The sequence below is a fragment of the Hoplias malabaricus genome, chromosome Y (genome assembly GCF_029633855.1).
Source record: "Hoplias malabaricus isolate fHopMal1 chromosome Y, fHopMal1.hap1, whole genome shotgun sequence".
NCBI classification, from domain to species: domain Eukaryota; kingdom Metazoa; phylum Chordata; class Actinopteri; order Characiformes; family Erythrinidae; genus Hoplias; species Hoplias malabaricus.
This window is the reverse complement of record NC_089820.1, coordinates 8,088,759-8,105,640: the sequence shown is the minus strand read 5'-3', so window position 1 is coordinate 8,105,640 and position 16,882 is coordinate 8,088,759. Positions and strand designations below refer to the sequence as shown.

At 37.7% G+C, this 16,882-nt stretch overlaps 1 protein-coding gene across 1 annotated transcript; it reads right to left on the bottom strand.

Moving 5' to 3' along the window:
- Window positions 1-1,930: 1,930 nt before the first annotated feature.
- LOC136677901 (H-2 class I histocompatibility antigen, Q10 alpha chain-like) lies at window positions 1,931-16,188 on the bottom strand. The gene is made up of 7 exons (XM_066655597.1): window positions 16,140-16,188; window positions 13,283-13,540; window positions 12,845-13,117; window positions 11,312-11,590; window positions 10,024-10,296; window positions 2,071-2,136; window positions 1,931-1,986 (listed from the first exon to the last, which is right to left on the bottom strand). The coding sequence occupies exons 1-7, from the start codon at window positions 16,186-16,188 to the stop codon at window positions 1,931-1,933; spliced, it is 1,254 nt and encodes a 417-aa protein (XP_066511694.1).
- Between the last annotated feature and the right edge of the window lie 694 nt (window positions 16,189-16,882).

The window sequence follows — 16,882 nt, the reverse complement described above, 5'->3', positions numbered from 1 at the left end:
TTCTTTTTTAATGTCTTTTCTTCAGCAATGTTTTTTTTCCTTGGCCTTCACCCATAAAGCTCTGCTTGGTTTAGTGTGTAGCAAATGGTATTTGTTGAAACCATGACCCAAGACTGTTCCAGGTGGGTCTTCAGGTCTGTGGATGTTTGACATGGTGTTTTTTCCACCATTCACACCAATTTTCAAAGAAAATGCTGATGAATTTTTCTCTTCCCTCAATGTCCAGGGGGGTTCTTGACAGTTTCATGCTTGACAAATTTCTTAATAACATTGTGCACTGTTGAAACAGGGATACCAAGGTTTTGAAGATGGCCTTATACCCTTTGGAGATCTTGTGTTTGCTAATAATAGCACTTCTGATGTCCTCAGACCACTCCTTTGTCTTTTCCATTGTGAAACAGGAACAGGGAATAGTATGTTAAAAAAAAACAAAAAACATAACAAAAACCAAAAACAACTGAAGCCATCATTCACTGAGTAATAATTCAATGTCACATGATCACTGACAATTTGTCACAGGTGATTCTCATTTGTAATTTAGCACAGGTGAGTTAAAATGTGTTTCCATACTGATTTACTGTAAAGGGTGTCTATACCAGTTCAAAGTTAGGTTTTTCTATTTTTTACCCTTTTTATGTTATCCTTTGCTCTTTTGTATCAAACATAAGTTATTTATAGAAAAAAGCTGTTACACTTGATTTGTTTTCTTCCAGGAGACATTCCACCTCATGTACTTAAACTTCATGGGTGCCAGTAATAGTGAGCAGGACTGTATGGATTTTATATATTATAACAAAAAGGACTTAATTGTCAAAATATACATGACCTTCTGCATTCTTATTCCTGCTCTGAACTTGCTCACTTCTGTCAAGCAGTCTGCAGCACTATTTAATGTGGCCCAGAAACATTCTAATTAAATGATGACAATGAAACTAAAGTCAACCACTTAACCCAAAAAAATACTAAACTCAACCAGACTCATTAATAGGAAGCAAATCTAACACAAATTGCTTTAGACCGTGCTGTATGCTCATGTATGAGCTGTATCTCTATAAATGGGAGAACAGGCTTCTTGAAGTATATAATTACTGACTGCTTGGAAGGGAACACCATTCTACAGTTTTTAATTCCACTGGATGCTGAAATGGCATTTTAAAAGTAATTTTCAGCAGATCTTTTATATTCACATCCAGATTTGTGAGTTTAGTATGAACACAAACAGTGACGTCCTCACACACCATGTCTCTATTTTCAGATGAAGGAGTAAACGATAAAGCAAGTCCACTGCAGTTGTGAAGCTGAATTCTTTCTTTAATGGAAAATGTTAAAAAAATAAATAGAAAGAGAGAGAAACAAAATCAATTTGTGATTTCAGTCTTAAAGCAATTATTGAATAGATAAAAATTGCTAAACCATAAAGTGAAATAGCATAGATCTAAACTTGCATGTATAACATAAATGTGTGGTGTTGGAAGGACGTCATATGTTGCTTCCAGAAAAAACTTAATATGACTTGCCTCTATCACCCACAACTCTTTCCAGGAAATCTTCTGCTTCTCTATATACTTAATAATAAACTAATTAATATTATATTTACTAATAATGAATGAAAATTAGAATAATTAGTGGCATTAATGTATAAGTACTAGTAAGTAATTATGTTACTTCTTTACATGAATGAGCATACTAATTTATTAACAATGGAGTAAGTAGCAGTTATTACACAGATAATGAGTAATTGAGATATAAACTCACCTATTAATTACCAGTTCACTGAACTGCTAATGCATAGTAAATTAATCAATTAACAGTTAATGCTTAATTACAGCTAATGAAGAGTTAAATACTGAGTAAATTATGGGAAATTAATCATTGTTCATTCTATTATTCATGATTCATTAGCAAACATTAATGTAAACTGTTACTGAATTTATAATAAAAGCAATGAATGTAAGACATCATCGTCATTTCCATTCCCTTCGTTTTCTGCAAATACAAAAACAAAACAGTAAATATCAATATAAATAATTTATTATGCAGTCCCAGGTAAAAGACAGCACTGGAACTGACCTGCAGACGGAAAGTCCACCTGAGAGAAGATGACCTCTGTGAACACAGATTCATCTGAAGGATCTGCTGAACACAGAGAGTGGGATTAAGAAATCGTGACATTAATCCTAATGTCTAATAGTGTAATAAACCATGTGGTAATTTCAATAATGGCAACATTTGAATACACAATATTAAGTAATGTTTATTAATAGAGCAGGTGGTGACTTGTACAGATCAAACTATTACTCATTTATGGGCAGTTAACTGTGCTCTGGGCAGCTTTAGTGAACCAAACACTGCACAATGCATGTGCACAAAGCTATGAGCCTTCTAATGAGTACATTCAGCAAAGTTTGTCATAGAGATGCTCTGCTGTGTACACAGGTACTATGCAGACCAATAAAATAGGATGCTTTTGAGAAACTGCACAAGAACCTAAGGTCACAAGGGCAAGAGTATGCCAGAAGAGTATAAAGCTCCTCTGCGTTGGGCTGTGGAGCAGTGGAACTGTGTTCTCTGTAGTGCTGGGGCTTTAGTACATTTGGGATGGTATGAAAGACCAGAACTAATCACCTATCATCAGTGTCTGACCTCACTAATATTCTCATGGCTATTTGCCAAAGAAGAGACGGCGAAGAGGAACAAACTCTTGATTAATACTGTAGTCGAACCAGAGACTCACCATGCTCCCCATGTTTGTAGTTTTGGGGCTTTTTTTGATAATATATTAATAGTTTTTAAGTTGTTAATAGGGTTTTAAATTGTTTATTTGCTGGTGTGTGTGTCTGGGCTTGGTGTGTAGCGAGATGTATTGTTGTTTGTAGGGTATCTGGAAGTGTGTGGTGCCCTTGAATCTCCTTACACAGCCACCCCAAATACTGTCTTGTTTATTCACACCTTTCTGCACTAAGTTTGCTTTTGGCAGTAAGGCAGTGTTTCAATTCCCATCTCTGCGTATGGTATAATATTCTTCATTAAGTTTTCAACATCATCCGATGAATAATATTTCTGTGGACAGAGACGTTCTGCTGAAGGGACAGAGGGTGGTGTAAAGAGTCTGCAGTTATGGGACTTTAATATTCTGCATTCACTTTTGATTTCATTGATCCTTTTTGTAGCTTTAAGGTTTTATTGTTCTTTTCTGTTTTTCTCATTCCTTCTTTCATTTTTTACATTTTGTGAGTTTAAAATTACATTTTGTATGATTTCTCCAGTAAATGTGAGGGCATTTTTAACAAAAGAAAATCTGGACCATGGTCTGAGCTAAGGTTTGTGTTTTGTTACATTATATTGTATTGATCCTGAACGTTTCAGTTTCACTCTGCAATTTAGCATGTGGAGTAAAGGACTTATAATTTTTATACTATATACAATATTTGTACTTAGTTAGCAGCTTCTTATTCACATTTTCCACATTACGTATTATGTGTGGTTTGGGATTGAGCAGAAGGAACATAGTGGGAAATTCAGTTATTAACATTAATCCTTATTTATATTTACTACAGTAACACAACATAAGAACAAATCCATATTTACAATTGTTTACAACAATATTAAAACAAACATCACAATTTCCTCTTGTTCCAGAAGTCCAAAACATTCAGAAAATGTTTCCACACTGCACAGCAACCCAAACTTCATAGTCTATAATTCAAATTAACTTTCAGTGTGAATACACAATTCTGAATGTGTGAACATTCCTCACAAATTATGTGTAATAAAGATTTGCAGCTGTAGAAACATTTTCTGCATGTGTGAATAACTTTTGCACCACCAAATGACATTTGCAGATTTTCGACAGTGAGGTTTCACATGTCTGTGATACAGACTCACACACACTTTGTATGTCTATGTGCAACACTGACGTTACAAGCTCAAATCTCAGAAATCTCAGAAATGTGTTTTATGGCTGAGCTGACTAGCCAATCAGCACGCTGTGCACTCACTCACCAATCAGTACCCTGCCCACTCAGTAGCCAATCAGGCAGCAAATGATACTAGCACATTCTGTTTACGTATGTAAGTATAAAGTATGTGTTGACATCACTTTCCTGTTGGGACAATGATCCTGGCACAAGGCGGATGCTGTAGATAATGCTTTCTTTATACAGTGTACGACTCTACCAGCTGGTGATAAATATTCTAGGTGGACCATTGTTTTAACAACCATCACAATACATTTACCAGTAATCCCCATTAACAGTTCCCACTGAAACCCATTGTATTACCGATGTGGTACCAGGACCCAAAGGTAATGTTTTCCCCTGATGAATGCTTAAGGTAGACTTGGGTAGATCCACCCGAGGGGATCCATCGTGTGGACCACCATCCTGGGCTTACCAAAGGACCACCAGGACCAAAGGTAATGTTTTCCCCTTACTCAGTTAATGTAGTATAGTGTAGTTCCACCTTAATGCCCCAATTGAAACCGTTACACCTGTGGCAGTGGTAGTTAAGGTGGAATTACTGCATTCCACCTTAAGCAGTTGGGAGGTTAGGGGAAAATATCACCACTGGGTCCTAGATGCCACATTGGTGATTCAATTAGTTTTCTATGGCAGTTAAGGTGGAATTATCACTGTTCCACCTTAAGCGGTTAAGAGGTTACCATTGGGTCCTAGATGCCATTTTCGTAATATGTGACCTTTTTCTCCAGCTTATAAGTCACTGACCCTTTGACCTAGGGTCTCCAAGGTCATATATGTTTGGGGACATATAAAAAATTATATATACAATAAAACATATATACAAAAATTTGGGGAACTAAAATTTGGGTTACTCAACATAAGATCACTAAACTCAAAAGCACTCATCGTAAATGATATTATAAGTGATCATAAATTCAATGTTTTTTGTCTCACGGAAATGTGGGTTAGACCAAATGAATATTTAGCACTAAATGAAGCCTCCCCCCTAGGCTATAATTATGCACATAGCCCAAGAATATCAGGCAAAGGAGGTGGAGTATGTGTAATTTACCAAAATACCCTAGAAATTAGTCTTAAACAATGTGACACCTTCTCTTCTTTTGAGGTACTCTCCACTATTATTACAAATCCGGTCACAAAAAAGGACGCATTTTTATTATGCAACATTTACAGACCACCAGGGCCCTACTTTCAAATGGCAATTCAAATGTTGCCATTATTGAAAGCGATTTTGCTACAAACCTAGCGGTGTGCAATCATAAAGTTATAATTGTAGGAGATTTCAATATCCATTTTGAGAAGGAAAGCGACCCACTAAAAAAGGCATTTACCTCAATCTTAGACTCTATTGGTATTACTCAAAATGTAACAGGGCCTACACACTACTGCAGCCACACTTTAGACTTAGTTCTGACACTAGGTCTTAACACTGACAAAATTAATATCTTACCGCAATCCTTAGCAATCTCCGATCATTACTTAATTTCATATGAGCTACGTTTTAGCCATAATATATGTAAGAACCCTCGCTATTCTACAAGGCGTATAATAAAACCATCTACCGCCCTACAATTTATAGAAAACCTACCAGAACTATCGACCCCAGTTCCAACTCCATCAGACCCAATGGACCTAGATGTACTAACTGATTACCTAGAAAATACCTGTCGATCTACTTTAGAAAAGGTAGCACCACTTAAACATAAAAGTATAAGACAGAAAAAGCTCGCACCATGGTATAATGATAAGTACTTTAAAACAAACCCGTACTTTAAAACAAACATTACGAAAACTAGAGCGGAAATGGCGATCAACCAAGCTTGAAGTGTTCCATTCTGCTTGGAAGGACAGCCTTATAGAGTATAGCCCTCACTAAAGCTCGCTCAGCATATCTGGCCTCGCTGATCTCCAATAATAAAAATAATCCGAGAGCACTGTTTAGTGTGTTTTCTAGAATTACAAAAAATCAAGCAGGTTCTGAACAACTAATTCCAGCAACTCTCACCAGTAAAGATTTTATGGACTTTTTTAATAATAAAATTGAGAATATTAGACAACAAACTCAAGCCACAGGATCAAATCCATCCTGGCTGCCACCCGATGTGAATGATATAAAACATAATATAACTGTAAAAGAAAGACTTGAAACCTTTTACCCACTCCCACAATTAGAACTAGAGAAGATTATCACCTCCGCAAACTGTACAACTTGCACACTTGATGCAATTCCCACAAAGTTGCTCAAAGAAGTACTACCAGCTATTATTGATCCTCTTTTAACTATAGTAAACTCATCCCTTAGTCTGGGCCATGTACCCAAAGCTTTTAAACTAGCAGTTATTAAACCTATGATCAAGAAACCAAATCTTGATGCTAGTACACTGTCTAATTACAGGCCTATTTCTAATTTGCCATTTCTGTCCAAGATCTTAGAAAGAGCTGTGGCCCAACAACTTAGTTCATATCTACATAAGAATCATATATATGAAAAATTCCAATCTGGATTCAGGCAACATCATAGTACAGAGACAGCTCTAGTCAAGATAACAAATGATCTTCTTCTTGCCTCTGATCAAGGCCACGTATCCCTGTTGGTGCTTCTTGACCTAAGTGCAGCCTTCGATACAATAGACCACAATATTCTCATAGAAAGGTTAGAAAACATGGTTGGAATCACAGGGACAGCCCTATTATGGTTCAAATCTTACTTAACGGAACGTTATCAATTCGTAAAAGTAAACAATCTAAATTCAAATTATTCTAAAGTAAGATTTGGAATTCCACAAGGCTCTATTTTAGGACCATTATTATTTACATTATACATGTTACCGCAAGGCACAGTTATAAGAAACCATGACATTAACTTTCACTGTTACGCAGACGACACACAATTGTATATTTCAGCCAAGCCCGATAACAAACACAGATTAAAGAAAATAGAGGACTGTGTAAAAGACGTGAAAGGCTGGATGTTGCGTAACTTCCTCCTTCTAAACAGCAACAAAACAGAGGTCCTGCTTTTGGGTCCAAAAGTGGCAAGAAATAAATTATCAGATTTAATTTTAAATCTAGCTGACTTTCCAGTTAAACCTGGTTCAGCAGCAAAAAATCTTGGTGTCATAATTGACCCGGAATTATCATTTGATCAACACATAGGTAGTATCACTAGGACAGCTTTTTTACATCTTCGCAATATTGCTAAGATTAGAAATGCCTTATCCCTTCAGGACGCAGAAACATTAGTACATGCCTTTATTACTTCAAGGCTTGACTACTGTAACACACTACTGTCAGGATGCACCAGCAGCAATTTAAGAAAACTTCAACTAGTTCAAAATGCTGCAGCTAAGGTCCTCACTAAAACTAGAAAATTTGAACATATCAGCCCAGCTTTATCATCACTTCATTGGCTGCCTGTTAAATTCCACATTGACTACAAAATTTTGTTATTAACATATAAAGCTCTACATGGGCTTGCTCCTGAATATCTTCAAGATACAATTTCCTATTATGAGCCTCCACGTTCACTCAGATCACAGAATACTGGATTTTTAATTGTTCCTAGTATTCAGAAGGCCTCAGCTGGGGGAAGAGCCTTTTCTTATAAAGCCCCCAGACTCTGGAATGATCTTCCAGAAAATGTTCGGGACTCAGACACAGTCGCAATCTTCAAATCTAGGCTAAAAACACATCTGTTTAGTTTATCTTTTGGTATCTAATGCTCCCCCATATATAAAGGCGGCAGATCCAGGGGGTCCATGGACACAGGGAATTATAGTAAACTGAGACGCTGGTGCTGTCGTCCCGCCGCTTCTCGCGATCACTCAGGTTTGTTGACGGTGGAGCGGAGGGATGCCAGTGTTTCAGGATGCTCCCGTGTCTGTGTGTCCTTCTGGTTCTCTCCTTTTAGTTAAAGCTGTCATAGTCAGATCTGCCGGAGTCATTGGCCACACTCTGGAAATTTTCATATTTTCTACTTTACAAACACAAAACAGTTAAAAACTAATTCCATCCCTTTACATCTTTCCGAGTAAACAACTGTCCACCTGTCTGTCTGGACACTGATGGATGACTGTCGAGACCCCCCTCCACACTTCAGACCAGCTGCCCACGCTCCAGCAACCACCAAGTGCCTGAAGCTGTCCCTACACTGAAGTTCTCATGGACTACTAACTATCATCACCAGTAGATTGACCAGAGGAGGATGGGTCACCCCTTGTGAGCCTTGGTTCCTCCCAAGGTTTCTTCCTCAGCTGGGGGAGTTTTTCCTTGCCACTGTTGCCCCTGGCTTGCTCACTTGAGGGTTTTACATTTGTTTTTACATTTCATGTCAAATCTTCGTCTTACTGGAATTCTGTGAAGCTGCTTTGTGACAACATCAGTTGTGAAAAGCGCTATATAAATAAATTTGATTTGATTTGATTTGATATATGTTGTTTCTAAGGTTGTGCCCTTTGCCTGGTCTGAATCCCATGACCCTGTGACCTACCTAAATGACCTTTGAAAAACATTTAGGCCTCAGGCTTCGACCACTGCTTTTATGCAAAGTTTGAGGGTAATATCTCCTTGACCTTTGGGCCTAGGATCACCAAATTTTAATTTGCTGTCCGTGAGTGTAAGACCATTGTGTGAGACTATTTTGGTGACTCTCCGTAAGCCCTACTCCGTAGCCGTAGGGCTTACCTCCAGGGACTGTGGTGGCTCATTTCATGCCTAAGGTGTAAGCTCTATGTCTCGTAGAAGCCACCCACACTTTTTTTTTTTACTCACCATGAATGTGGACACTAGAGGTCTGAGCTAAGTTTCAATTACAGATGTTGACTCCGGACATTTTGTTCTTTCCATGTTTTTCAAAATTAACAAATTATTTCCACAGGTCGGGGAACACCCCGGTGGCAGCCAGAGTGGATAATAGATGTTTGGGTGTGTCTGAATGGGTCATGTGATCCTGCTGAGGTATTTATTTGTTTATTTATTTTTTTACTCACCATGAATGTGGAGAATAGAGGTCTGGGCTAAGGTTCAATTTCAGAGGTTGATTCTGGATATTTTGTTCACTCCAAATTTTTCAAAAATAACAAATTATTTCCACCAGGTCAGGGATCCCCCTGGTGGCCGCCACAGTGGATGGAAGATATTTGGGTGTGTCTGAATGGGTCATGTGATCCTGATGAGCTTTTTTTTCCTCACCATGAATGTGGAGACTAGAGGTCTGAGCTAAGCCTCGATTTCAGAGGTTGATTCTGAATATTTTGTTCATTCCAAAAAAAAAAAATATATATATATATATACATATATATAAATATATATAAATAAATCAAATAATTTTGGCGGCGGCCTGAGGGAGCCCTGGGGCTCTGTGCTGCCTAAGACTGGCTTCACTCCTCTCACCTTTGATTCAAGCCTTGAGCTTCAGAGAACCAACTAGGGTTCTCAACGAAGGTGACTAAATTTATGAGTCTGACCCTAACCCTTTTTTCAAGGGATTGATGCAATGCACTCTGGCCCCAAAGGAAAGAGCCGGCTCAAAAGAGCAAACCATACAAACAGTGGGTAGTGTTTAGTCTAGTCTTTGTATTTAACGCCCTAGTCTTTGTATTTATCTCCCTAACGTTTGTATTTAGCTCCATAGTCTTTGTGTTTGTTTTACTGTCTTTTATTAAAATCTCCTGCATTTATCTCCATCCCTTGTCCTTCTGAACTTAGCCCCCACAACTGTGACAGCATCATGACACTCACTGCACAGCCACCCCAAATACTGCCTTGTTCATTCACACCTTTTTTTCAAGTTTGATTTTGGCAGTGTCTCAATTCCCATCTCTGCGTAAGCTACAATACTCTTAAGTTTCTTCTTACCTGAGGAACTGATCCAGTTGATTAAAATGAAGAGAAAAATAAACATTATGGTAAAGAAGAAAATATATATTAGTGCCCACTGTCCACCTGAAACACCAATGAGAAGAAGAATCTGTCAGTGTTGTGTGTCTATCAAAAGATTCTGAAAATACTGTTTACACTCTTCCATGAAGAAGGATTTTCTCACCTGTCTGGAATGTGCAATCTGACATTTGTTGAACTGTCTTTTCAAAGTTCTGAACGGTGCAGGTGTACTGGTTCCTGTTCAGTTCCTCGGGTGAAACACACAGGACACTAGTTTTCTGGAAGGTTCCACCCTTACTGACAATTTTCTTTTCAAGAGTCACGTCCTTATGAAGAGTCACTCCATTCCTCTGCCAGGAGATCACTACTGGTGTTTGAAAGGAACTTGTTGCATGACACCCCACTGGACAAGAAGAGTCCTCCCGGAACCGATCCACTTCAGGAAAAGAGAGAGAGAACACAGCTTTCTCTCAGTCAGAATGATCTCACTCCCCTAACAGTGGCTCACAAGAAAGAGAGTAAGAGAGAGAGAGAGAGAGAGAGAGAGAGGGAGAGAGAGAGAGAGAGAGAGAAAGATATATAGAGAGAGGATAACCAAGAGACAAAGTGCAGTGCATGTGCTTAAAATGTTATATTTTTTCTGGAACATTTTAAGGAACATGGTGAGCATTTTATAGACATGTGTGATTAGATTATCTGTTTACAGTGATTTTGGCGCATTTCTCAACATTTCTGACTTAAAATGGCATATCTCCACCAGCCCCCCCAAGGAAAATTTGCCAAGTCAGTTTAGAGTTTGTGTTTTGTAGAGTGCACATCTCCAGTTTACAGTATGCAACAATGAAAAATTAAATCCAATCCTTTCATGGATAAGGACGCCTAACAAGGTAAACAAGAGGTAAGAAACAAATTGATTGATAATTAATTGTTTTTATTTATATTGTTTTAATTCACCTTACGGCTGATTTAAGACACGGGTCAAAACCGACCCATTAAAATAAGAGATGTTAACAGAAAACTAACACAGGAGGAAGGTTAAGTTCACAGCAGCATGACACTAACATTTCTAGAGTGAAACTATAAACATATATTTACTTCATTCATTGGACCTTTGTGGTTTACTGTTCGAATCAAGGTCTTAATCAGCAGTAAACATAGACCAAATTGTGCAATCTGTGGCTGGTGACAGTTTTGAAATGTCACACAGCAAAAAGAACTGGGGTTGTGCATTACTGCCCTAATAATTACACTACCTTGTAAGTGCTAATGTGCGCACACACACAAAACAGAGGCACCCACATGAAGTAGTAAGTACAGAAAATGAGAACACCTCTCATAACAGAGAAATGTATCCATAACAAAGAGACACACACACATAAAAAAGGTCGAGAACAAATGAGTAATAGGCACACACACACACACACACACACAAAGACTCAGCTTTATTTTACCTGTAGCCAGCCATAGGGTTAAGTCATTCCACAGTCCAGCGTGCTGAATGACACAGGTGTACTTGTCCCTGTCCAGTTCCTCAGGTGAGACGGTCAGAATACTTCTCTTCTGGAAAGTTCTATCTTCATTGACCAGCGTCTCACTGTGACTCACATTCTCATGAAGAACCTCTCCATTCTTCTTCCAGGTGATCGACACATCTTTGGGGACGAAACCTGTAGCATGACACACCACTGGAGCAAAAGAGTTCTTCTGGAAAACATCCACTTCAGGAGGAACTAGAGAGAGAGAGAGAGAGAGAGAGAGAGAGAGAGAGAGAGAGAGAGAGAGAGAGAGAGAGAGAGATTATCTTACAGTAGGAAGTTTTACTGTTGCAGAGCTTTAGGGTCCCAGGTTTATGGGTTCAAATCCCACCTTGAGTCATTTTCTGTGAGGAGTTCGCTCAACCTGTGTCTGTGTAGGTTTCCTCCAGTTGTTCCTCCCACAGTCCAGAAACATACTGGATGATTGATTGACTTCTCAAAAGTGTCCATAGATGTAAGTGAGTGTTGGGTTCTGTGATGGACTGAGGCCAAGCCCAGGGTACACTTCTGCCTTGTGCCCAGTTACTCTGAGTACACTCCAGACCCACCACAACAGAGATTATTTCATGAGTGGTCCCTGTCCATATAATAGCTATATCACTGGGAGAACTCAAAATGAATTCCTAGTGATGCTGTAGCCATTCTTAACTGAGAGTCACATAGAGCACAACTGACCTGTCCCTCTCTCTTTTATCACCTGACATAAAATAACTGGGCAGTTATTGTTTGTAAACCCTTTATACTTTTCTATATTTCTGCATAAATATGACCTAAATTATCATTTCACTTTCACCAATATAACAAATGAGAGTAGTAATGAATGCTGTACATAAGACAGAAACAACAGCTGCAGTCCCCCTCCTCGACCCCCAACCCCTTAAGAGATATTCAGCAGATAACTGGATGGAAATGTAGAGGTGTACCTCTGTGAGAAACACGAAACTACCATTCTGTGGTCTCATGAAAGCAGTTTAATCTGTTCACATCATGTCTCACTGCATGAGATGATGCAGTTTTATCTGGGGTTATGTCACATTTTTAGATTTCACAGAATGATAAAAAAATACCATGTTCTGTCTCTTCTAATCTGTGTCCCACTTTGAGATTTTGGGCCAAATTGATGTCCAAAACAATCTCACTGTTACATTGGTCCTCGGGCCTCCAAATCTGTCGCCATGGAACATGTTGCATTTCTCTTTTATGAAACATCACTGATTTTAACTCACACTCTGGCACCATCCATATTAACTCACATTCAAACAACTAAGACTGTAACATTCAAGCACCACCAATTTTAATTTATCCGTGTGTTATTATGCTCTTCATATTGTGAATCATTTGTCCTCAGCAAAACAGCTCAGACTTTGAGCTGTGAGTCTGAACCAGGCCTAAATGATCTGCATGTTTTGAGAGTCATGAGAGTGACAGTGTGTGTATCAGATCATTTACCTTTCCTCTCCAGAGTGGATCTACCGTATTCCACATACTTCCGTAACCAGTCGATACAGGTGTTCTCCAAGTAGTTCTTAACCTGAGAAGCCTTGTGTTCATTTTCCCACCTCTGTTTGGTTATCAGAGCTTTAGGATTAGATGCAGTCCAGGTTTCAGCGTTTAGATCCAGACTGAGGAAGTCTTCTCCATCATAACCAAACTGCATGTATCCATTTTTAGGTCCATTACCATTCAGCTCACAGCCGTATATCCACTGAAGTGTATGAATCCCTGCAGAGACATGTACAAGATATTAATCCCACATACATTATCTACTGATACAGCACTTCTGTCTGATCCTTACTCAATTCAGTCTCTGGGACACATCCATTCACATGAACAATTAAAATAAGGTTAAACATCCTCATTATGAATTAAATCAGCACAAAAACACACCTCTGGTCTGGTTGAAGCGCTGCATTGCTGTAGCCATGTTGACTTTGAAGGTTTCCTCGTGACGCTGACATTTCTGTGTCTCTTCGTCCCAGTAATTTTCTTCATTGGGCTTCATCCACTCTGCCTTTGAGACCATTTTCCTGATCTTACTGTCATAGTACACAATCTGCACATCATCCACTAGTCCCACCACAGTGAACTCTGAGAAATTCATTCCTGGAGTTACTGCAGTGTAAATGTACTGCAGAGAGTGGGAGACTGTCAAGACAAAAAACTGAATGACTTAAATTATTGTGCAGAAACATACACTATATTTTCAAAACTTTAATGAATTCAGTTACTTTAGTTTCTACTGATACACTACAATCTGGAGCAGCTGCATATGAGATTACACTCACTACGTTGATGTTGGTTAGAGTGGTCTTTATCTCTCAGGTTTGGGCTGTGGAGTGATGTTAATGCATTCTCTGTAGCAGTGGTTCTTAAACATTTTAGACAAATTACCACCTATTATCTACCCAAAACCTCCTAGTACCATATATAATCATATCACAGAAACACACACACACACACACACACACACTTCACTTGTACACTGTAGTCATACATATGCATTTACTGTTTACCAGTTTAATGAGAGCTGAGCTTAATCATGCAGTGGAAGGAAATATATCAGTGAACTTTAAACACAGATCTGGCTCAGCATCCATTTTGTTTTGATACTTGGTCTTGGGTTTGTCATCATTTTATTAAGTGGTAAACAACGCAAACTGTGGTCATAATATTTATATTCTGGATGTGGATTAAAGAATAATTTTATTACAAATATGTTGTTGTTGTTATTATTATTATTATTATTATTAATAAATATCCCATTTCCAGAAAAGGTAACTTGTGAAATATGATTAAAATATAAAATATGTGATTTGTTCATTCTTTTCAAGTTTTATTTAACTGACAAAAGCACAAGATTTAAAATGTTTTCAGTGACCAAATTAATTTATATATATATTTTGGTAAATATATTTGATGCCTGTAACTCACTGCAAAAAACATTGGATCAGAGGCATGTTTACCACTGTGTTACATCATCTTTCCTTTTGCTTACACTGTTTAATGTCTAGGTACAAGACTTCAGCTGCTGTAAAGTCAGTGGCTGGCATTGCCTGATTCTCCTCTTAATTATGCTCTGTAGGAGACATATCTGGACTGCAAGCAGGTCAGTCAAGTACACACAATCTGTTTAACAAGCCGTGCAGTTGTAGCACCTGTAGAATGCAGCCTGGCATCGTTTTGCAAAAATGATCATGAACTTCTCCCAAAAAAAAAAAAAAAAAAAAAAAAAATCAGACTAATGGCAGCCTATGTTTCACTAAAATAAGTGTTTGATTCCACCACTTCAATGGAAACCTCTCACATAAGCAAGTCACTCCTGCAGTGGTCATCGATGCACTTCCCTTCCTTGAGAGGTTTGGCTTTTGCACCTATAGATGATAACAATGTGGTCGGTCCCTTATGTTATTTGTCAGTGAAAGCACTGGAAATTTCTTCTTTGTGTATCTGTCAGTTTCATTAATTATTGTCATTTTAATTAACCACAAAATAACCTAAAAGTAAAGTAGTTTGAAAATGGCAAGTTAAAAGAATTTATTTGTCACTGCATTTGTTCCATGAAGGAAAAAGCATGAGCGTCATTTGTTCTGTTCATGAGGATAATATTGTCTCCAAAGATGTGTGTGAGTTTTGGTTTAGATGATTTAAAGATGGTGATTTAGATGTTATCACTTAATGTGTCATTTTTAATTCTACTCAACAGGGACCATAAAACAACGAAGGATTACATTAAAGTTTTGAATTGCAGTTATATGTTACTTAAGAATGCTTTAAAAGATATTCATACACTATACATTTGAATAAATATCCATATATCTACATTTCTGTGTAAACATTTGAGCATGCCAGTCTAATATAGATATGATAAAAGGTAAACACATCTTCTACATAGAGCATACTATATTTCTTCCCAATTTAAGCCACAGTGACTAGTTACTAACTGACTTTAACTTTAGGGAAAAATATGTGAAAACATGCAAAACAAATGTCACCTTATTCACTGCAAAGTCTTTTCTTTCATTTTATTAAACTCTGATTTAAATCTTTTTTTTTTTTCATTCATTCATTATCTATAACCGCTTATCCAGTTCAGGGTCGCGGTGGGTCCAGAGCCTACCTGGAATCATTGGGCGCAAGGCGGGAATACACCCTGGAGGGGGCGCCAGTCCTTCACAGGGCAACACAGACACCTACAGACACTTTTGAGACGCCAATCCACCTACCAATGTGTGTTTTTGGACTGTGGGAGGAAACCGGAGCACCCGGAGGAAACCCACGCGGACACAGGGAGAACACACCAACTCCTCACAGACAGTCACCCGGAGCTTGAATCAAACCCACAACCTCCAGGTCCCTGGAGCTGTGTGACTGCGACACTACCTGCTGCGCCACCGTGCCAATTGATTTAAATCTTCTCTGATAAAATTTGTTCCATTTTGCTCAAGTAGAAAACCATGTGAGTACAAAAAAAAATAACATTTGCATATGACTGTTATTTAACATATAGCTGTTATATTAATTACCGTTACAAAAAATTTTGGAACATTTTGTAAATTGCAATAAAAATAAAAATAAAGCCTCTTCTTTGTACATTTATCAGTTAAATACATTTTCATGAGAATGAAAAAAACTACAGATTGTTGTTTTAATGCCATTTTACAAAATGTCCCAACTTTTCTGGAATCACTGTTATAAAAATCTATTGAATACAATGAAGCCTAAAGAACAAAAAGTGTGGACTTACCTGCTGATGCCAGGTGGATGATGAATGTAGAAAACAGAATAGATTTCATTATGTTGTTTTTATCTCAATGCAGTTATAAATAAGTAAAAAATCTATCACCTCGTCATGTGCAGCAGTGGTCACTGCTTTTTATTGGGGCTCATACAAACATGTGTCAGTAATGTGTGCCCCTTAAATAGCTGAATCCACTCACTATAAGAGGCGTCCACATCAGGTCTACTTCCTTATAGTCTTTTCTCTACTTGTGCTCAACATGAAACATTGTTCATTTCTATAATACATTGTTTGTATAATTAGTGTTTGTATAATATAAAAAATGATTGTAGTGTAGGTGTTTTATAGGAAGTATTTAGTTGTACCATCTGTGATAAGTCCAGAGCCACTTCTTGGGGTAAATATGTTTTTATTTCTCAGTTAATACACTTCTGGTAGAAGGAATGACTATAAAGATGGCTTTAATTATAATGTTTGGACATTTTAATTCTGATGTTCTGTGTAATAATACAAGATAATTCTATGGGTATATGTAACAATACTGCATCTTATTTTACAATAAGTGGTGTAGGAAAATTCCTATTAAGAGTCTCTATTATTATCATCATTATTATTATAAGTAGTAATTCATAGAATTGATTAAATTCAGCATTTGATTTTGTGCTCATAGTAAAGTCATGTTTCCGATATGTGCATTTAGATATAGACATTAAACAAAATGAGCTACGTCACATTCGATTTATTATCAT